The 21,948-nt window shown below is 43.5% G+C and overlaps 3 protein-coding genes across 6 annotated transcripts; 2 read left to right on the plus strand and 1 right to left on the minus strand.

Moving 5' to 3' along the window:
- The first annotated feature begins 240 nt into the window (after nucleotides 1-240).
- LOC135340842 (ubiquitin carboxyl-terminal hydrolase CYLD-like) lies at nucleotides 241-3,192 on the plus strand. Its single transcript, XM_064537252.1, has 9 exons — nucleotides 241-457; nucleotides 711-888; nucleotides 1,078-1,324; nucleotides 1,451-1,542; nucleotides 1,591-1,657; nucleotides 1,799-1,928; nucleotides 2,143-2,260; nucleotides 2,321-2,614; nucleotides 2,875-3,192. The coding sequence occupies exons 1-9, from the start codon at nucleotides 272-274 to the stop codon at nucleotides 3,102-3,104; spliced, it is 1,542 nt and encodes a 513-aa protein (XP_064393322.1). The 5' UTR covers nucleotides 241-271; the 3' UTR covers nucleotides 3,105-3,192.
- Nucleotides 3,184-21,751, minus strand: LOC135340822 (uncharacterized). 4 transcript variants are annotated; one of them, XM_064537223.1, is made up of 7 exons: nucleotides 21,670-21,751; nucleotides 14,199-14,305; nucleotides 5,597-8,462; nucleotides 4,715-5,428; nucleotides 4,439-4,591; nucleotides 4,023-4,281; nucleotides 3,184-3,697 (listed from the first exon to the last, which is right to left on the minus strand). In XM_064537223.1, the coding sequence occupies exons 2-7, from the start codon at nucleotides 14,219-14,221 to the stop codon at nucleotides 3,372-3,374; spliced, it is 4,341 nt and encodes a 1,446-aa protein (XP_064393293.1). In that variant the 5' UTR covers nucleotides 14,222-14,305; nucleotides 21,670-21,751; the 3' UTR covers nucleotides 3,184-3,371. The 4 variants fall into 4 exon arrangements, with proteins under 4 accessions (XP_064393293.1, XP_064393292.1, XP_064393295.1 ...); XM_064537222.1 differs by having other exon boundaries at nucleotides 14,199-14,322; nucleotides 21,670-21,748; XM_064537225.1 differs by lacking the exon at nucleotides 14,199-14,305 and having other exon boundaries at nucleotides 21,670-21,739.
- Nucleotides 16,552-20,913, plus strand: LOC135340823 (uncharacterized protein K02A2.6-like). The gene has a single exon (XM_064537226.1). The coding sequence runs from the start codon at nucleotides 16,755-16,757 to the stop codon at nucleotides 20,697-20,699; it is 3,945 nt and encodes a 1,314-aa protein (XP_064393296.1). The 5' UTR covers nucleotides 16,552-16,754; the 3' UTR covers nucleotides 20,700-20,913.
- Nucleotides 21,752-21,948: the final 197 nt, after the last annotated feature.

Genomic DNA, 21,948 nt, shown 5'->3' on the forward strand with positions numbered 1-21,948 from the left:
CCTGGACCACTTCTGGCTACTTGCAGTGTCTCTGTACAGCCTACAAAACAGTGGAGCATCGAGGTGCCTATAAATTAATGGTGCCTAACGGTAATTACTTATGAGCGCACATGTGATCTGCCCTTGTGGGCTAATACTCTCCAAAACTGGAGGCGAGAAAGAAGAAGAAGAAGATAAAACCTGACGGTGGATGACGCGCGTCCAACCCCCTCTGAGATAATACTTTGAGGTGTGGTTATCTAGGCCTTCCAATAGAAAAAAATCGGGGCATATGCAAGACCTAATGGGGACAATAATGGATAAGTCCACTCCAGATCCAGTTGAAGAAGCAGAGACGGCCTTCCAGGCAGTAGATCTAGGCTCCACAGTGCAAGTGGGGGAGCCTCCTCGCTATGGAGTAGTCAAGTGGTTGGGAATGTTCCCAGGAGGTAGTGAGCTGATGGCTGGTATAGAGCTGGTGAGGAGTATACTGAATAGAGCTAGCTCGTGTGTGTGTGTGTGTGTGTGTATATGCTGTGCCAGGCTATAGACCTATTCTAGCTAATAGCTGTGCCACAAGAATAAGTACAACCATAGATACTAGCTCCAGGGCTTGGCATGTCTGTTGCAACGTTTCACCCATTATTTATTAGATTCGTATTTATAATGTTTGGGCTATGCGATATAATTGCGTCACTGTGACTACCTACCTACCCGTGCTCTCCTCACAGGATGAGTACTGGCCTAAGGATTGTGGGGACGGATCATTTGAGGGACATAGCTACTTCAGTTGTGGGCATGGCCATGGATACTTCCACCCTCTCAAGAACGTCCAACCAGATCAGAGATTCCTAACCATCGACCCTGTACCTGCCATCACCCGGGGGAACAGCATACCAGCCGAGAATCGTAAGCTCCATTCTCTAATAATGATTCCGAATAGAATAATTATTGTTTCAGTGTAAAGTCGATCAGTATACACATTAGAGCTTTCGAAGTCGGGTGAATGACACCTTATAACGTAATTGTACACACATACATGTACATAGTGATACGTAGGCATTATTGCAATGCATGACTGCTTCCCCTCCCCTTCAGCGCTACAGGCCCCCCTGGAGGAACTGGAGGAACAACACACAATACCCCCCACACAGGTCTATGTTGGGGAGAAGAGAGGGATCCAGGGTCACTACAACTCCTGCTACCTGGACTCCACTCTCTTTGGTCTGTTTGCCCTCAGTGATGTCTTTGACTCCATGTTCCTGGCACCAGACAAAGATGCTCCAGCCAGCAGACAAGAGTTCAAGGACCTCCTCGCCAAAAAAATAATCAATCCTCTCAGAAAGTGAGTTGTATGTGTATGTGACCTCACAATCTCCCAACAACCATTTCCTTCATGCTATAGTAGTATTAGTAGGCATATTCATGTAGAGTATATTGGCATTGTCTGAAATGATGTGTGTTTTGTCAGGAATGGAGTGGTGAGGTTTGAGTCTGTGATGGAGCTGAGGAGAATGATTGAGGACCTGGGTAAAATGGAGGGTGTGCAGGAGAAGGAGAAAGGTGAGTCCCCATACCAAATTTCCCACTCTGATTCCATCCCCCTACTAGATCCGGAGGAGCTCCTGAACTTGCTGTTCAAGAACATTCTGCACATTCCACCCTTCATACAAATCAGGTACCGTACGTCACTGTCACTGTGTATAGTTACACCAATGTTGTTTGTAGTACATATGTATGTATATAAATTATATACCATCTTCTTGCTTGTCCACTTATCTCGTACTAAACTTACATGTACCACCTCTTTTTTCTGCAGACGTTCGTTTGGTGTTGAGGATGAATTTTTTATCCAGCTGTTCATATCATTTGACCAGACCTTGAGGCTGCCTACCATTAAGGAACTAACAAGGAAAATGTTCGATGAAGGAAAACTATCTCTGACAAAGGTGAATTGTTGTCATGGAAATTTGCTGATTTTAAGGCAAAATTCGAAACTGAAACATGCATTCTGTAGCTCTTAGACTAATGAAACTCGTAATTGTGTGTTTAGATAATATATTTTTAACTTGGCAAATCAACCAATTTGTCGAAGGCCTACATATAATAATTGTACATGCATGTATGTTCTTGCTTGATCTTGTTCTTCTTTCCTGCCCTTAGGCTCCCTCCCAGCTGCTGGTACAAGTGCCACGATATGGTCGAGGGTTCAAGACGTGTCAGAGGATTGTACCAGACCTCAAGTTTGACATTTCTGAATTCACAGAGGCTTACATTTCTGGTAAGTAAAATATTGCCTGTATTTATTGTTCCCCAAACACTGATGGTATTTTCTGTACAGCTGATGTCCCTGGCTGTATGATATGTGGGGAGAGGTCGTCATGGAAATGCTCTCAGTGTAAACATGACTTTATGACTAGCGAATCAGATGTCTATTTCTGTGAGGTGTGCTCGAGAAAGGCTCATACTAGGAAGGAGAGAAGAGACCATACAGTAAACCGAGCAGTGACTGTTCCAATGGCTGAACTGGACCTCCTCTCTGTGATCTGCATTGAGACCAGTCACTACGTCTGCTTCACTAGAGACCTCGACACAAACACATGGCTCTTCTTTGACAGTATGGCCAACAGACTCTGTAAGTTTATAGTAACCTTTGTATTAGGAAAATTATGTCCCAATCAATAGTTTTGAGCTAAGCGTACCAAATTCCCTTAACATCTTCGTACAGCCATAACTTGAGTTAGAACTTACAATAATCAATACGTTTTCTGAATTTCCCATGGGCTATAATTGTTATTGTACAATTATACGTTCCATCTATGCAAGCCTCTGTACAGTGCTAGCTTAATACCGTGTCATTACAATAGCTCTTAATTATCACCGTTTTGCATATAGATGACAAGTACAACATTCCCCGGGTGACGGACTGCACAGCTGCCCTGAATGAGTGGGTGTACAGTGGAGACCTGACACAGCTACTGAGTGCACAGCCAAGAGAGCTACCAGAGTTGGTCCGACGGTTCACTCAAGATGTCTACATGTGTGTCTATGTTCAGTCCAAGCCCAAGTCTACGGACAATTCTAGTTACAATGAAGAGTTTGTAGATGTAGCTTGGGAATTTTAATGTTGTACTTTGTGTGGTTTGATTTATACTGAAAGTCATTGTTGTGGTCTGCTATGTTTGAATATGAAAATGATTGTATTATCTCAAATTGTCTGGCAAATAATAGTATTCATGCCTTTTACATGCTTCAGAATGTCACCATGCATACAATATAATTATTGTTTCAATAAGAATTATTCTAGAGCCAGACACAATTATTATGTATATACGCAGCATTAAAGGGTTCAAAAAGAGGATGGAAGTGCATGGTACGTTGGGGTGATATAATTATAACAGATAATTATCTAATAGTTTCTTTAGTTGTTCCACTAAGGAGTGGTGGCCAGTGCCGTCCATGGTCTCTTCTAGAGCATTCATGAACGCCTGCAAACCAAGGTCCCCCTTCTTCTTGACTATATGCACCAGAGTCTCTACTTTAACGCTCTGGGGGAAGTTCTTGAGGCTAACATCGAGCAGTGTCTCCATTTCCTCTTGACTGAGGATGCCTCGTCGTATCAGACCCAGACGAACTCTGTCCACGTCCAGGAATTTTACGAGCTCCACGATCATCTGATCCAGGGGGTGTACTGTGGACAAGTGTCGTTCAATACTACCTATAGATGGATTGTGTGCATGGGTATATAAGGAGTACATGAATTGATAATTATGATACAACATAGCATTGCAATGGTGAACAGTATACGTGCAGAATGAGAGACGTACTAATTACAATCATGTGCCATATAGTTCCATATAATTGTATCGTATGATGATTTGTGTATGTACTGTGTAGTCACAATAAGTCTTATTACTACAACTGCAGTATATACATGACATAGCTATAATATAGGCAGTCATACTCACATCATGCACACAGCACAAGCACACGGAATTAATTACATGCACACACTTAACTATTAGTGGGCCATGTATAAATACCTGGGAGTGAGTATATCACAGTATCTGATCGAACGGAATTCAAAGAAACAGACTTCCGGTGGGAGACTGGAATCTGCAGCTGAATCTGATAGTTGGTTGATTGTTTTAGGCCTTCAAATCGGACGTCTAAGATCGAGTTCTTGATAGCCTCTGTCCCACAGACGTGAATGGAGAAGCGAGGAGGGTACATCTTGTAGCTGTTCATCAGCTCCAGCTGCCCAATGTCTCGATGCCAGAACTCAATATAGGAAGCTGGAATCTGCACAGAGATACAGATTCGGAGTTAACGTGTTAAAAAATTTCAGCGATTCTTACTCCACTTGACTAAATATGAGCAGTGTACCTATATTGATTGTATATAATTATAGCCTTTTTGATACTAGTACTACTACATGCACACATGCACATATACTCACTACATTCTCTGCTCCCTCCTTGGTGGCTGTCCACCCATGCTGCAGCTGGTTGTGGAAATGGATGGAGACTTGTGGCTCGGGTAAAGCGTGGTTCAATGTGATCCGTGTTCTGTGAATATCGTAGTCCTCACTACTGAAGTGCCTCTGAACAGTCTGCCAGGAAGTTAAAGTGCAGTATGAGTCTGTATCCATACATCCCTCTCTTACTTAATTATACGTGCCAAATGACATAAATTATTTTTACCCCTAACATAATAAACTAGACTATTGACATACCTCCATACAAGCTTCCAGGAAATAGGTGACATAGAAGACGATTTTGAAGGACAGCTCGAGTGCCCTCGGTACCACCTTCATGAGACAGTAGTTGATCTTAGTGATGGCCAACTCAGGATACTTCCAGGCTATACAAAGAAAGCAAGTGTGCGTTGTCAGTAGGACACCATAGCTATTACGAGCCTTGAACTTCTTCTTCTCCATGCATTCTTTGAATTCGTACTCATCGTCTACATCTCTGTGGTTAGGTTTCATGAAGGTCAACTTGTCATGATCGGTCTTGTCCAGAGTCAAGAAATGTGGTATGCTTACCTCCACCGGCTTGTGGAACACAAAGTGAGGATTATCCGTACATAACCAAATAAACGGAGACACTGGTTTAGCATCAGCGGGGAACTCAAACGGACCGTTCAGTGCAACTCCGAATTCTATCGTGATTGGAGGGGATGCTTCGGGAACTGCACCGCATGGGAACTTGATAGTGACTCCGCTCTGTGCCGAGTGGAACATACCACCCTCGTGGCCACAAGTGAACACTTGTAGCTGATCAACAAAGTAGATGTTTGAGTAGCCATCGGTGGATCTTGTCGTGTACGGGCTGAGTCTCCTCGTCTGCTGAGGCTCTGACTGTGGTGTGGGGGTGTGGTCTGATTGAGAGCTCCTCTGGTTCCCTGCTGAACCGAGGGTAATTGAATCTCGGGAGATGGTAGCATTCTGCAAAGAAAGAATGTCAAGTCTAATGCGATCTACATACACGCATGTAGCACAAATTAATTATATTTCTTATATGTAGAATTATGCACAATTTGATTATGGAATTAATGTATACAAGTAAATCTCTGGTAACTCGATAGCCTAAGGCAAGACAACTTGAAAGCGAACCTGATTTGCGGTCAGAAACTCGACAGTGCTAAAGATGCTGATGGAGTCCAGGCATTCCACAAGTTGCCCATATGTCCTACACTTGACAGATAGTGAGCTGTGTCTACTGTGATGCTGGGACGACACATTTCCATCTCCACTGCTACTGTGTCTACTGTGATGCTGGGACGACACATTTCCATCTCCACTGCTACTGTGTCTACTGTGATGCTGTGAGGACACACTTCCATCTCCACCGCTACTGTGCCTACTGTGATGCTGCTGGGACCCTGGTACACCTACATCACCACACACTGATGAAGTGGGTGTCATCGTGATTGGAGGAAACCCAAAGTACCCGTCGAGCGAGTTATATCTCTGGTATCCAAGGCGATATCGAAGCTCGTACAAGAATGATTCAGAAATCTCGCTGTCAGAATGATCTGGATACAAAAGGAACTGTAGATTTGCGGTGTCAAGTTGTGCCACAAGGTAGCAAGGCTCGAAAAACGGGTGGGGGTGCTCTTCATTGCTCAAGCGTGTATTTTGACTTAAGTGGGTAGTTTGACTCGAGTCGGTTACGTGGCTTTCAGCGAGTGAGGAAATTACACTAGTGGACCGCAACAAACTTAGAGTGCTGCTTGAGATTTGGATCTTCAATTCCTTGAGATTGATCCTGTTTCTTGGGGAGGAAGTACGGACTGGAAACTTTGGGCCGTCTTTTGGGGGGGTGATGAACTCTTCAGTTTCCGCTTCAGGCTGGAAGATCTCCTTCAGATGACGAATCTTTTTAAGGAGTGTGTTTCGAAGATTCAAACAGATGATTTCAAACTCTGCACGGTACCTCATATTGAGGGTGATGGCACTGCTGAACAGAACCACTGTAACCTCGACTTCGTCTTTCTGTCTGAAACTGATTCCTCCCTGCCAGAGTGAGTGGTAGTCGAAGTCAAGATCTTCCCTGCCAGCACAGATATCGAACAGAGCTATCAACAAACTGTTGGTGTAGCTGGGTAGGAAATGACAATACAAACGATTGTCAGCGGGTTGGTAACTCCAAGCGAAACAGAACGCACTCTCGTCCCAGTCTTCAGTGTTGGGGTCCGCCTCAGGCAGTAGGGTGGGGATGAAATAGTGTGGGCAGTCCGGAGGCAATGTGTCCATGTCTCCCTGGACTGAGAGGCTGTGAATCTTGAATGCATCAAGAACCGGAACAATCACATCGGCTCGAATACCCAATTTATCACTGAGATAGTCTCTCAGTTTGTCTCTCTCAATTAGGGCCACTTTTGCATTAGATGGTTCATCCAACGGCGACTTCAAGTCAAGTAGGGCTGCATCTACAGAGCTGGCCAGAGTTCGTAGGTCATATACGATCGTGCTATCTTCTTCAGAACTGTAGACATCCTTCCTCAAGAGTAGAATCCTTTTTCGATCTTCGAGTGCCTTACACAGTGCTAGCAGCTCAGAGATATTTTCGGTTGCAATCAAGCTGTGAAGAGAGATGTCTGGTTGTGCACTTTTCTCTTTGATCTCACTAAACAGCTCCTCGAGGCTAATCACCGGATGTTGTTTTTTGCTGCTTTTTTCCGCCAAAATGCTGCTCAGGACATAGCAACCGTAGTCAAGTGCCATGGTATTTGGTATCCTATGACGGCGACAATGGTGCTTGAGAGATGATCTGACTCTTGCCATGGGAATGGACTGAGCTTTGCGGCAGTCTAGACAAGCTCTCTCTAAGATGTTCAAATGAGAAATCAAATTCGGATTTCTTTCCGCCACGTTCCGGTATGTAATATCGAGTCGTACTTCATTGGCACGACGAAATGCTTTGACATAATCCCAGAAGCTACCAACAATTATCACATTTGGGAAGACTCGAGACGATATTTTTGTTGCCTGTGTGCCTTGCTGGTACACTACATTGAGCCAGAACTCGAGTTTTCGATCCATTTCCCTTTTTTCAGGTCGGCAATCGATAACCACAATAAACAGAGCTCTCTCAAGGTCTTCGGGTGAGTGTACTAGCTGCATGTTCAAGTGCTTTGTACCGCTGGCTAGATCGTGAAAAATCACGCGTCCGTAGCGTTTCGCAGTGAAGTCAGTCGGAATGAGTCCTATCTTGTGCGCATCAATGTCCGAGGTATTGTATGTGAGGCCCCAAAATTTTTCATAGTGACTCTCGGCTTGGATGGACTTGATGAGGGAGCTTTTACCGCATTGATTGTCCCCAAACACGAATATATCAATCGGAGGTTCCAACTGCCTTTCTCCAGTGGAGAAAGCTGGTAGAATAGTGTTGAAATCGGGAAATTTTAATTCCGGAGAGCCTAGATTTCGACCGAGAAGAATTCTAACAGCGTCAACGTTTCCTTCCCAGACTGCAAAGCTGAGTGGAGTGTGCCCCTTCCCGTTGGTAGCGTACACAGTGTCTGGATAGGTCTCGGACAGTGTTTGAATTAACTGGAGGTTGCCAACTCTACAGGCGTAATGAAGAGGGTAGTTGCCTTGGCGATTCCTACGAGGGGTGGCTCCAAGCTCCTTTAGTTTCTCGAAAATCAGATAAGCAGCCGGGATTTTCCCATTCATCAGTGCTATGTTGAGTGGGGTGTCATTATCGGAGTAGCTCTCGAGAGTGGCTTGCCGGGCTCCACCTTGATCTAAGATGATACTGATGATCTCTTCAGAGCCTCCTTCAGCCGCTAAATGAATTAGTTTTTTTCCATTTCGATCTTCTTTTTCTAGCGTGTGTTTCAGATTGTCCTGCTCAGAAAACAGCCGCTTGAATTCGTCAGCATTTCCACTTCGACAGGTATTGAACAGTTTGTTCATTTCTGTGGCAACTGTGCTAGCAGTAGACTCCAGTCTGATTAGACTTGGTGTGTATCTAGTAAGAGTGTGTGCAATGGTGCATTAAGGTTCTAAAATGTGAGGTTCAACATAACAACAGTATTGATGTCAGTCTTAACACTTAATGTCTGCATGCCCTCCCCCACACAGGCGCATGACTGTCTCATGGTAGCACGCTATACACATGTAATATGATTTGGATTGCAGACGCTACCATGCATGTTGCTTACTATACCACGTATATACGATAATTATCAACCCATGATATCCAAGTATTAGTTATGTACAGTGTAGAGGGGTTTATGACCGTAAACCTCCCAACTACGAGGGCGTAGCCCGAGTGAGAGGTGTGGTTTACTGTCATAAACCCCGAGGCACTGTGCATTAATCCCATCTGATTGGCTGGCTGGTTGCTATGCATCCAGCCTATATTATATTAGCTTGCATGACTACCACCTAGCAACACTATTCAAACAAGAAGACAACTAGGAAAAGAGAGCTCGTCCACACCAGGGCTCCTGTCTAGACTCGCAAGCCACTCCCTTTTCTCTGATTGGACGGGGGCGGGAGAAAAGGGACTGGTGACTCTGGGACACATTTTGTGTCTCTACCAGAATTTGGGTAGAGATTATTCATTGATTTTTCCACGTGATCCAAAAATTGCGTGAGGTTAAGTAGAATTGCGTAGCCTGCAAAAGTGATCGCGGGCTTCTTAGCAACAGTTTAAGAATGGATGCTAGTGCTAGAAAAGAGAAGATGATGGAGTAATAACATCATCAGGCATTCAGCTAGGATATAGTCATCTAAGACACCAGCAGAGATTAGCTTGTTTTAGTTTTACGTGATGAGAACTGGCAGCCGAAAGTCATTGGTTGCCTAAAGCTTTTAATAACCTGTACAATACAAGACAGATAATGGCAGACGGCAGCAGTTGAATTGAGAGTAGTCAGACTTGTACAAGCTGTCTTAAATCCCTGCCACTCCTCGGTTCAAAGAAGGACTGCCAAGATTTCTACGTTCATCAGCTGTTCCATGCTAATCCACAAGTTGTGGCACAACAGACACTGGTACAAGGATCTATAAAATCAAAAGGCTGGCTAGATAGATCTGTATACTTGTCTTCTGTGTGTCTTTAGCTTTTGACGCATCAGAATAAATTGGATAATCTGCACGTGACATTAATATTTAATAGCATTCCTGATTTACACAAGCTGTAGCCCAGAGTCACCAGTCCCTTTTCTCCCGCCCCCGTCCAATCAGAGAAAAGGGAGTGGCTTGCGAGTCTAGGCTCCTGTCCACACTCAAATCTTGCGCAGCCTAGACAAAATATGAGCAGCCAGCCCCTCCCTCCAAGCAAACGGTACAGAGCCACTCCCCCTCTCTGTTCAATTAGTCAGCCCCTCCCCGGCTCCACTTACTGTGCAGCAACCAGCCAACACAGCTAGCTCTAGACAGGCTGACCAGTTCTCTTCAGCTATGCCAGGCTAGTATAGGCAAGCAAAGGTAAGCTTAATTAAAATAGCCACTCCTAAATTATTATTAAAATGGCTTCTTTTTCTTTGCTGAACAGGACCAGTGCAGTGCGTGCAGTCAGTCAGTACTATAGTGCTAGTGAGCCGACAAAAAGCTCAGCCTGAGCCCAAGCCCTCTCCCAGAGTGTCTCTAAAGCAGCTCCTCACACAGCAGAATTTTTGATGAAAACTAGTCCACAGACTACACCCTCTGTCTCTATGTTTTCATTTATGACATTTTGATTTTGTTTCTCATGCAAGACATTGCACTCATCTTCATTCATCGAAAACATGTTTGCTGCATATGCTTGAGGTGCCACCCCACTAGACGTACTACATGGCAAAAGTGTAGTAGGTGGGAAATATAATTATGTGCATAATTATGTTAGGCCAGGGGACAGGCAATGGGAAAAATAGCAAAATGTAAAGGGATCGAAAACAAAAATGCATGGGCTGTAATATGGCTTCTGTGTACATTAAGCCAGACATTACTGCACTTATATAGTGTTGTAATACTGCCGCGCCCTAGACTCGCAAGCCGTCACTTTGCACGGCTAAAACCTAAAACTAGCCCCGTGTATATGTGTATAGACACTCGTGTTGCACAGTCAGCATATCAGATAAGATTCTAAGTGGCTGCTGGTTTTCGTGACGCCAGTCTACTGCACGTGATACTTACATTAGCTAGAGTTTTCTAGTGCTACGTCACTATCAATGATATTGTGGTAACCGCATGCGATCTAGCCACTTGAGTTGCCACAAATATCGTGGCAAACGTTGCACGAGTCTCTACACGAAGTTTGACCAGTCTACTGTTCGCCGTGCAACAGTGACGGCTTGCGAGACTCATGCCCCATGCCCCAGCCATCTCTATAATTATGCTCACAGCTTATCTTGCATCCCATGCATGCACACGGAGTACAAGTTACTCATCAACTTGACAACATGTACATGCACTTAATACTAGTAAATTGTATAGTATCACATTGACACACATGCATGCAGGTTAACTCACCAAATGTAGATATGTACTTGAGAAATGTGCTAGCTACTTGACTAGCTCTTTGTACCAAGATCTGGCTGGAATGTACTACTAATTACTCTTAATGATATTCATATCAAAAGGCTAAGAATTACCACAATCTAGCCAATCCACCACATAATATAACGAGTGTTGCAAGCTATGCTGTGCTAATGCCTCTCGCCGTTGTTTTGCTTTCACTTAAAAACTATTACATGTAGAAGAGGTGAAGAGGTGAAGAGGTATGTTATTATTGTTGATAGTAATTGTTGAATTACAGACAGTCACTGATTACAGACAGGGGAGCTGAATGGCAGAAGCCTACATTTGATGGCTTGATGAATAATCTTCAACGATACTGAAGTAACTGCAAATGGCCTGTAGCCAAACAGTGCATGTGAGCAAACCATTGTCAAAGGCACAGTATATATATTAAAGCACAGACAGTACATGCAGTATATCTATAAACAAGCCGGTTAAGCAGAGAAAAGACTTGTGTATACATGTATCTATTGTTACCAGACTTGTGTATACATGTATCTATTGTTACCAGACTTGTGTATACATGTATCTATTGTTACCAGACTTGTGTATACATGTATCTATTGTTACCAGACTTGTGTACATGCAATAACAGCATCTATTGTCTATAATTATGCCATGCATGGTATATATTATTGTGGCTTATACTGGTATACCAGGACCTCAAGAAAAAGAAGTAAGTTGGTTCAACCTTGTGGAAAACCTAATTTGATTCATCAGTTTCACTTGCAGTTGCCACTGGATCATGATTTTAACATGTGGGATGAGCGCGCATGCGCATTACATCCAGGAATATAATTATTAAAGGGTGTGTCTGCAAAGAGATCAAGTTCACAATTGGCTACTATAGTATAGGTAGCTGCTTAACAGATCTTTTCTGGCTCTTGTAGCTAACAAATAGCTATATATATAGCGCTTTAGTGCAAAGCTAACCGAATAGAAAGTTTGTGCGAACGAATGATGCTATGAAAGATTCTGAAGAGACTGCAACAGCCTTCAATGTGAGTCAAACTATAGCCATAACTCGAGAAAGAAGCTTTAGTTTGCTAATCTACGAATCAAAATCCAAGAGAACGTGGCTGAGAAGCCTATATAGAAGCTGTTAGTTTTCGTCGCATTGCAACCATTAAGCATGCAGTTACAGCTGGAAGACACACACACACACACACACACACAAACACACACACACACACACACACACAAACACACACACACACAGTCAGCTTTACCATATCCCTCGTGCAGCTACGCCTCGAGGCATAAAAATTATATCATGATACCATACAAATACGATGCGGTAGTAAGATGTTTATAGGCCTCGAGGCGTATATATAGCCGCACAAAGGATGCGGTAAAAAAGTTGACTGTGTGTGTTCCAGATGACTGCTCAACGGGTGCAATGTAATGAAAACTAACAGGCTTCTATATAGCCACGTTCTCTTGGATTTGATTCGTGGATTTGCAGCCTATTACAATATATAATGCACTATATATAGCTGGTTTATAGCTCCAAGAATCAGAAAAGAGCTGCAAAGCTGTACACCACTAGATCACAAAAACCCCCAAAAAAATGAAGCACCGCGGGTGCTGATGCCTCGGTGGAGATGCCAAAGCTACATAACATAAAGCTACTAATAGCTTTTTAATATACACTGCAGTCATGATGAACATTGCAATTTGCTGCAGGCAAACTCAATGATCGACCATGATTGTTGTGTTAAAAACGATCGATGCCAAAAGTTCAAGTCTAAAATTAATGGCTGCCATCAGAAGAGCCTTGCAGCCGTCTCTTATCACTCTTGCAGCTAGCGTTCTATAGTGCAGAGCTAACTACTAAGTAGAGTAGCAACACTCGGTAAACAAGTTTGGCTATGTGCTCTTCTGAAAAGGCTGCAATGGCATTCCAAGTAGCATAACTCGAGAACGAAGCATTATTTTGCAAATCCACAAATTAAAATCCAAGAAAACATGACTAGAAGCCTATAGAAACTCTTACTTGCACTTGATTCATCCTTGAGCAGCTGTAGCAGTCTACACACACACATGCACAGACACACAAACACACTACCGTATACCTCGCTTGCGCATGCATGCGCACCGAGGCATAACTAGATCATGCAGAAAATGATTGCAAAGGTCAATCTCTTCATGCATGAGCACTGTATATATAAAACTTCATCGATCACAGTTCACAATGAATATTATCACACAGAAGAACAGTCATAATTATTACTCGCTATTTTGGCTCTCTGAAGTACAGCCACGTCGATTACATCGCATTTGGCTTGGCACGGATTGATATTTACTGCGAATGCGGCCACTCGCTATTCATGTTTAGTATGGCTGGATATGACGTTTTGGGTGTGGTTTGGCAGATTAGAAGCATAATGATTCATTATCCTTGAGACAGAACCGCAAAATTAGTCATTAGATCTGAGGTAGGGTCCGGCGTTTTTTGGCCGCGGCTATTTTCTGAAATGCATCCAACTCGCTATTTCCGGCCAAGCTATTTACACCTACTGTCCCAAGGCCCAAGGGTGGCCAGAGTCTATACTAACACTATTAATTGATGCATGTATGCACTTTAATTCGTTCATAGTGAATAATTGCAAAATAATGCAAACAACATTCGTAACGTAACGTAACATCATGTACGAATACTTTTTGAGCGAAGCAAAATGCCGATAATTATAGATATTAGCACATGCAGTGCAGCTTCAGTGGCGGATCTAGGTGAAAGGGAGGTTCCAGTACCACAGTTAGTTGAGCGAAACAAGCTACGGACTCTGAATTTTACTTAAAAAGGTCGTCACTTCTACTAAACAGTCAACATGCGCATTAAATCCTTCCTAAAAGGTCAGCACTAATTCAGCATACGCTGGACTCGGAGAGTTATTAGCCTTTTAGTCACTAAAACTGCATAAATAAACCTTTGCAAGACTTGCAAGAAATAAAAGTAAGTGATATGAAAGCTAGTAAGAAAAGAAAAATAGCTATCTATAGTTGCTTAAGCCTCCCATGCACTCACTTATGTCTCAGAGGAGGGTTCCAAAGAACCCCCTCTGGATCCACCACTGAGCTTGCAGAACTACAATTATAATTATAGCATTAATTCATGCAACCTCAGTCTATAATGAACCTCCTTCAATGCATGCAATGACAAGTGGCACTGCTATATTAATAATGATTGTTCACTCACCCTGAGTCTTGTCCAGTGGCCATTGTATATACTATAGCTTTATATAGCTATAGTTCAAAACACATGCATTAGCTCAGATCCTCCCCTCTTTTCAGACAGTACCACACCTGCAGGCCATATGTGTCTGCATGGAATGTGCATGTATAGGGCCCCCAGTCATGAATAGCAGGGGTTGGTAGTAGCCTTGATCCCAGGCCGAGTTTTCGCTTTTATAACGGTTAGGCGAACAACTGGGCCTGGTACTAGTTGTCTGCGCATGCGTCAATCGTTTGTCAGATTCTGACGAATGGATATTCTCGTTCACTTTCGTGACATTTATATTCGTGTACTATCGTGTACTACAAGTCAGTTCCCGTTTTATCATTATTGGAATCGATTGGAATGGCTCTTAGCTGAAGCTTCTCTCTTCTCTGAAGCTTATTCTGAAGACTGAACAACAAGGAAAGAGGTATAAAGCTTTGTCAAGCTTGTTAAGGTCAGATATTTTTGTGTGGGCCCTATGGCCGGCTATGCTATCAAGTCTTGTTCATGTTTGGCAAGAATGTAGGTAGACTATAGTTTCATCATTAATATGGTGGATCAAGTGAAGAGTGTGAGCTAGAGAACTTGGTGCTGCCATCATCAGCTCGTCGACAATGACACTATAACCGAGAAATTTAATATGTATAGATCTACACGTATTTAAAATGTCTACTTCTCTGTACAGGAGCAATGGCTAATATCCAGCTATCCCAACAGTGCTCCTCTTGGCTATACTAACGGACGAGACTGGACAGTTTGAGGTAAGGGTTTAACCGTCTTTGGTTTCTTTTAATATTGTCCTATACTCACAGACACAGGACTGGAGTATGACCTGCTCATTCGAGCGTTGCTGGGTAGCTCAGAGACATCAAGAGAATCTACGTTTTCTAAAGCAATGAGTTACGAGTTGGGGCCTAGAATCAGAGAAGTCCAGCAGCCTGCTAAATCTTTTTGAAACGTAATTTGAAGGCATTCAATCATCCTGAAGTTGCCCTGGGTCACTGTAATTGTGCTGCAGCACAACTGGCAACTCCCCAGGCCTTTGTGAAGCAGCTCCCTATGTGCATCTTTTGTGTACTCACTCTGTGCATTTTCTGTGTACAAATTTCTATTATTGATTTATTAAATATTTTTGCCGACCACAAATATACAATGAAAATTTGACGCATGCGCAGACAACTAGTACCAGGCCCAGTTGTTCGCCTAACCGTTATAAAAGCGAAAACTCGGCCTGGGATCGAGGCTAGGGTTGGTAGATAATGCTGAGATATTCCCCATAATTACCTATAATTATAATCCTATAATAATTATTATTCTTTTACTTAGTTTACATGCATGCAGCCTATTATTCTTCTAATCGCATGTTGTCCTATTATTCACTGTGATGCGTACAGTGATTAATCGCGTATCAGTAATTGCACATCGTCATTAACGACGTGCAATTACTGCCTTGACGACCAGCACGTTCGAATAACGGCCGCGGCTAATTTTTTTACTGAAACTGCAGCTAAAAATCTGCATCACAAACGATTAACAATCAATAGTATGGCTACTCGTGCAATAAGGGATTAATAGCACTCAGAACAAGCACTGGCAAGGTTAATAGCACTCGGCTACGCCTCGTGCACTTGCCATTGCTTGTTACTCGTGCTATTAATCCCATATTGCACTCTTAACCATACTATTAATTAAACTAATCGTGACCACCTTATAATATATATCACCCCATCAATTCAATAACTAGATCTAGGTCCCTTTATGGACACTCTTGATATGCACGTACATAATTATCGGTGCCAGGTACCTAGAATATCACCATGGAAACGATGGACCAGAACTCAACACAATTTCGCATTAAAACTTTTTCAGTTCTTAGGCCATTATCAAAATAAAACTGCAGTGAAAACGAGTGTTGCAAACGTGCGCTTACTAATGCCTCTCGCCATAATTATGTTATGCTTTCGCTCAAAAAGTATTAGTGTTATAGTAGTTTCTATAATGAATTTTACATCAAAGTTAGCTTATCTATATAAACTCACTGACAGAAGAAAAGACTTAATTATTTGTATGCATCTATTGTTGTTCAGGACCTCAAGAAAGAAGAAAATTGATTCTTCCTAGATCAGTTCAGTGTATATAATATCTATAGAAATTGTGGTATTGAACAGTTTGTTCATTTCTGTGGCAACTGTGCTAGCAGTAGACTCCAGTCTGATTAGACTTGGTGTGTATCTAGTAAGAGTGTGTGCAATGGTGCATAAGGTTCTAAAATGCCCTCCCCCACACAGGCGCATGACTGTCTCCATGGTAGCACGCTATACACATGTAATATTGTAGTGTACTGAGTATTTGTTCTTATTGTATAATTTATGTATTGTGACGTCATCATTTACTTCCTGTGTTGCTGTATTTATACTTGAGTTTTGTCATTAATATCAGTCTCTTTGTGCAAGTAATTCTGAATGATTGTTATTACTTATCGTGCTTGAACTAACTAAGTCAATACACGACAGTGGCGACGAGGATTAACGGATCATGGCAACTACGCTGATGGGGCACATAGAGGCTTTCGAGCCTGAGGCAGACGATTGGCCGCAGTATGCAGAAAGAATGGAAGAGATGTTCGTAGCAAATGAGATGGTAGGAGAGGGTATGGCCGAGAAGAGACGATCTGTGTTTTTGTCCGTGGTGGGAAAGCGTACCTACAACATCCTGCGAAGCCTTCTCTCACCAGACAAACCTTCCACTAAGACGTTCGAGGAGTTGACGGCAGTACTGACGAGTCACTTCAGTCCACCGCCATCAGAAGTGATCCAAAGGTTCAGATTCTATGGCAGATCAAGACAACCAGGAGAGTCAGTGTCAGCGTTCATAGCTGAGTTGAGGAAGCTGACAGAATATTGCAACTTTGGAGCATCATTGAATGCAGCGTTGAGAGACCGAATAGTCGGCGGAATCAACAATGAGGCAACACAGAAAAGACTCCTGGGAGAGCGAGCATTGACTTACCAGAGAGCAGTAGAGATTTCCCAGAGTGTGGAGACGTCAGACGCTAACCTAAGGGAGATGAAGCCTGTCCCTATCAAGACAGAGCCAGTATTTCAGATTGGCAGGGAGAGACAAGAGACTCAGACAGCCAATAAACTGACACAATGTTCACGCTGTGGTACTGAGGGACATTTACCGACTACATGTCGGTTTAAAGACAAATATTGCAACTTTTGCAAAAAGAAAGGCCACATTGCTCGAGTGTGTAGAAATCGACTACAGCAGGCAGAGGCATGGAGGCCCAAGCACTCAAGAAAGAACGTTCGATACCTAGAGGAAGAAACTACTTCAGAGAGTGAAGATGCCGAAGACTACATCAAGATGGTGGCTGATATCTCTCAAGTCAAGAGGAGAGAAAGGTCACCACCCATCAGAGTAACAATGTCTGTGAGTGGGGTAGACCTAGATTTTGAAGTAGATACAGGTGCCTCTGTTAGCCTCATGGGAGAAGCTGATTACTCTAAGTTGTTCCCCAAACACCCACTAGTACAATCTGAGGTCAGACTACAGACTTACTTGGGAGAACCTATCTCTGTTGTTGGTAGTGTTGTGGTTAAGGTTGAATATGGAGGTCAAACCGCTGACTTACCACTGATTGTTGTCAAGGGAAATGGTCCCACATTGCTTGGTAGGAATTGGTTGAAGGCTATTAGGTTGGATTGGCAGTCTATCTATTATACTGAGCCTGCTGGGTTGCCCAAGGTACTAGAGAAGTACAGTGAGATATTTGAAGATGGCCAAGGCACCTTCAAGGGGTATGAAGCCCATTTAGAAATCAATCCAAATGCCCAGCCTCGTTACAACAAAGCCAGGACCATACCTTATTCTAAAAGAAAAGGGGTTGAAGATGAACTAGACCGCTTAGTTGCTGAGGGCACACTGGAGCCCGTTGAGTACTCCGACTGGGCAGCACCCATAGTGGCAGTATTGAAGGCCGACAAGAAAACTATCCGAATTTGTGGCGATTTCCGAACAACTGTGAATTCAGTATCGAAACTGAACCGTTACCCAATACCGAGGGTAGAAGATCTGTTTGCCGGTTTAGTGAAAGGAAAAACATTTTCTACCATTGATCTTAAACAGGCGTACCTACAAATGAAGCTGGACGCTCAATCTCGGAAGTACGTAGTGATCAACACTCACAGAGGCTTATTTAGGTACACTCGCTTGCCTTATGGTGTCAGCTCTGCACCAGGCCTCTTCCAAAGGGCAATGGAGCAGATGCTCCGTGGCATTCCAGGTGTTGTCGTGTATATGGATGACATTCTGATCACGGGCCAAACCAATGTCGAGCATTTGAACTCGTTAGAAGAGGTGCTGAGAAGACTTACCGAAGCTGGACTGCGAGCTAAAAAGACCAAATGCCACTTCATGGAGCCGCAAGTTGTTTTCCTTGGACATGTTGTGGATGAGAAAGGGTTACACCCTATGCCGAGCAAGACGAAGGCTATCCAAGAGGCACCAAAACCGAAGAACGTGACAGAGCTCAAGTCCTATTTAGGATTGCTAACCTATTACGGAAAATTTATGGGGAACCTGTCCACTACTCTAGCACCGCTATACACCCTGTTGAAAAAGAGCACAACGTGGAATTGGTCTACAGACCAAGAAGAAGCGTTCCAAAAGTCCAAACAGTTGCTAACCTCCTCAAACCTATTAGTTCGGTTCGACCCAACACTGCCGATTGTGTTGGCATGTGATGCCTCTCAGTACGGTATTGGGGCAGTACTCGCCCATACGATGCCAGATGGTTCCGAACGACCAGTTGGATACGTCTCGAGGACCTTGAACGATGCTGAAAAGAACTATGCTCAGCTAGAGAAGGAAGGGCTAGCCCTCGTCTTTGGAGTCAAGAAGTTCTATTCCTACTTGTTTGGGCACCCCTTCACACTGATCACAGACCACAAACCTCTGTTGGGACTACTGAGTGAGTGCAAGTCTACATCACCCCAAGCATCAGCCAGAGTAAAAAGGTGGTCACTCTATTTGTCGATGTTCGAATATATGCTCACTTTCCGGAACACTACAGCTCATGCAAACGCTGATGCATTGTCACGCTTGCCACGGGCCAAGCAACCCAAGAAACATCTCAAACCAGCTGAATTAGTATTATTGGCAACGCATCTCGAAAACTCTCCTGTGTCCGCGGAACAAATCGCTGAAGCCACACGGAAGGACCCGGTGCTCTCCACGATATCACAATATGTGAATCAGGGCTGGCCTAGAGCAACTATCCCCGGTCAACCACAGCTGAGAGCGTATTTTGACAAGAAGAATGAATTATCGACCTTCGAAGGATGTTTGTTGTGGGGATCCAGGGTCATAGTTCCAAAGCCGTGCCAAGAAGCAGTCCTCACACAATTACACGAGGGACACCAAGGAATTGTCCGAACGAAGGTTTTAGCCCGCATGTACGTATGGTGGCCAGGAATCAATCAGGACATTGAGAGAACCGTGAAACAATGTCTCCCATGTCAGAAGATCCGAGCTGAGCCAACCGAAGCTCCTTTGCACTCCTGGAGCTGGCCCACCAGGCCTTGGGCACGTCTACACTTGGACTATGCTGGCCCTGTAGAAGGAAAAATGGTATTAGTAGTGATTGACGCCCACACGAAGTGGATCGAAGCAATTCACACATCCACAGCAACCTCCACGGCTGTAATCGAAACATGCAGAGAGAAGTTTGCTCAGTTTGGACTGCCAGAGACTGTGGTGACGGATAATGGAAGTTGTTTTACCAGTGCTGAGTTTGCAGCGTTCCTCAAGGCCAATGGTATTCACCACATCACGACAGCTCCATACCACCCTGCCTCAAACGGATTGGCCGAAAGAGCGGTGCAAATCGTCAAAGCAGGACTGAAGAAGAATCAGGAAGGAACTTTTCGTTCTAGGCTGAGCAAAACTCTTGCTGCACATAGAGTGACCCCTCATGCTACCACAATGAAGGCTCCTTCTGACTTGTTACTCGGAAGACGAATTCGAACGAGACTCGATTTTCTACGGCCTAATACAGCAGAGAGGGTTGAGAAACAACAATCACGACAGAAGAAAGATCACGATAACCATTCAAAGTTACGAGTTTTAAGTGAAGGGTCAATGGTATTTGTTAGAAATATGCCCTCTGGAGAAAAGTGGATCCCTGGGGTTGTGCTGAGCTCACGAGGAAACGTTTCCTATTCAGTGAAACTGGAAGGTGGCAGGATCCGGAAATGTCACATTGACCAATTGAGACAGAGGCATGTCGAAACCGAGAGGGTGGAACCTTGCATACCGGAGGATGCCCCCGAAGAAGCGACTGTGCCGGCTAACATTGAATCCACTTCGGAACAAAAGGCTGATGAGAATGTTGAAGGCATCCCACCAGATAGTCGAAAAGAGTATCCGAAGCGGGCTCGCCGTCCAGTGGAGTGGTATGACCCCTCGTTCGTATAATGGACTTATAAGTTAAAACTGTGACATTTAGTTGATAGACCTTCAATGTAAGGGGGAAGGAATGTAGTGTACTGAGTATTTGTTCTTATTGTATAATTTATGTATTGTGACGTCATCATTTACTTCCTGTGTTGCTGTATTTATACTTGAGTTTTGTCATTAATATCAGTCTCTTTGTGCAAGTAATTCTGAATGATTGTTATTACTTATCGTGCTTGAACTAACTAAGTCAATACACGACAAATATGATTTGGATTGCAGACGCTACCATGCATGTTGCTTACTATACCACGTATATACAATAATTATCAACCCATGATGTCCAAATGTGCATAATTATGTTAGGCCAGGGGACAGGCGATGGGGAAAATAGTAAAATGTAAAGGGATCGAAAACAAAAATGCATGAGCTGTAATATGGCTTCTGTGTACATTAAGCCAGACATTACTGCACTTATATAGTGTTGTAATACTGCCGCGCCCTAGACTCGCAAGCCGTCACTTTGCACGGCTAAAACCTAAAACTAGCCCCGTGTATATGTGTATAGACACTCGTGTTGCACAGTCAGCATATCAGATAAGATTCTAAGTGGCTGCTGGTTTTCGTGACGCCAGTCTACTGCACGTGATACTTACATTAGCTAGAATTTTCTAGTGCTACGTCACTATCAATGATATTGTGGTAACCGCATGCGATCTAGCCACTTGAGTTGCCACAAATATCGTGGCAAACGTTGCACGAGTCTCTACACGAAGTTTGACCAGTCTACTGTTCGCCGTGCAACAGTGACAGCTTGCGAGGCTCATGTCCCTGGGCCCACGCCATCTCTATAATTATGCTCACAGCTTATCTTGCATCCCATGCATTCACACGGAGTACAAGTTACTCATCAACTTGACAACATGTACATGCACTTAATACTAGTAAATTGTATAGTATCATTGACACACATGCATGCAGGTTAACTCACCAAATGTAGATATGTACTTGAGAATTGCACTAGCTACTTGACTAGCATTGATCTCTCTTGTAGTACCAAGGTCTGGACTAATTACTCTTAATGATATTCATATCAAAAGGCTAAGAATTACCACAATCTAGCCAATCCACCACATAATATGGGATTCAATTTCAGTCCACAAATTAAGCTATAATACCAAAAAGGTGACTGGTGAAGCCACTAGCACCAACGTTGCATAACATAAAAAATACACCCCAATGTGTTGCCTGATTAGTAAAATATTTTATA

The sequence above is a fragment of the Halichondria panicea genome, chromosome 9 (genome assembly GCF_963675165.1).
Source record: "Halichondria panicea chromosome 9, odHalPani1.1, whole genome shotgun sequence".
Classification (NCBI taxonomy): Eukaryota; Metazoa; Porifera; class Demospongiae; order Suberitida; family Halichondriidae; genus Halichondria; species Halichondria panicea.

Coding starts and splice junctions, on each gene's coding strand:
- LOC135340842 (XM_064537252.1), top strand. CDS start 272: ATGCAAGACCTAATGGGGACAATAATGGATAAGTCCACTCCAGATCCA. Junction 1,325..1,450: donor ATAATCAATCCTCTCAGAAA/GTGAGTTGTATG, acceptor GTGTTTTGTCAG/GAATGGAGTGGTGAGGTTTG. Junction 1,658..1,798: donor CCACCCTTCATACAAATCAG/GTACCGTACGTC, acceptor TTTTTTCTGCAG/ACGTTCGTTTGGTGTTGAGG.
- LOC135340822 (XM_064537223.1), bottom strand. CDS start 14,221: ATGGCCACTGGACAAGACTCAGG. Junction 8,463..14,198: donor GCCACTGGACAAGACTCAGG/GTGAGTGAACAA, acceptor CACTCTTACTAG/ATACACACCAAGTCTAATCA. Junction 4,592..4,714: donor TCCTGGAAGCTTGTATGGAG/GTATGTCAATAG, acceptor ACTTCCTGGCAG/ACTGTTCAGAGGCACTTCAG.
- LOC135340823 (XM_064537226.1), top strand. CDS start 16,755: ATGGCAACTACGCTGATGGGGCACATAGAGGCTTTCGAGCCTGAGGCA.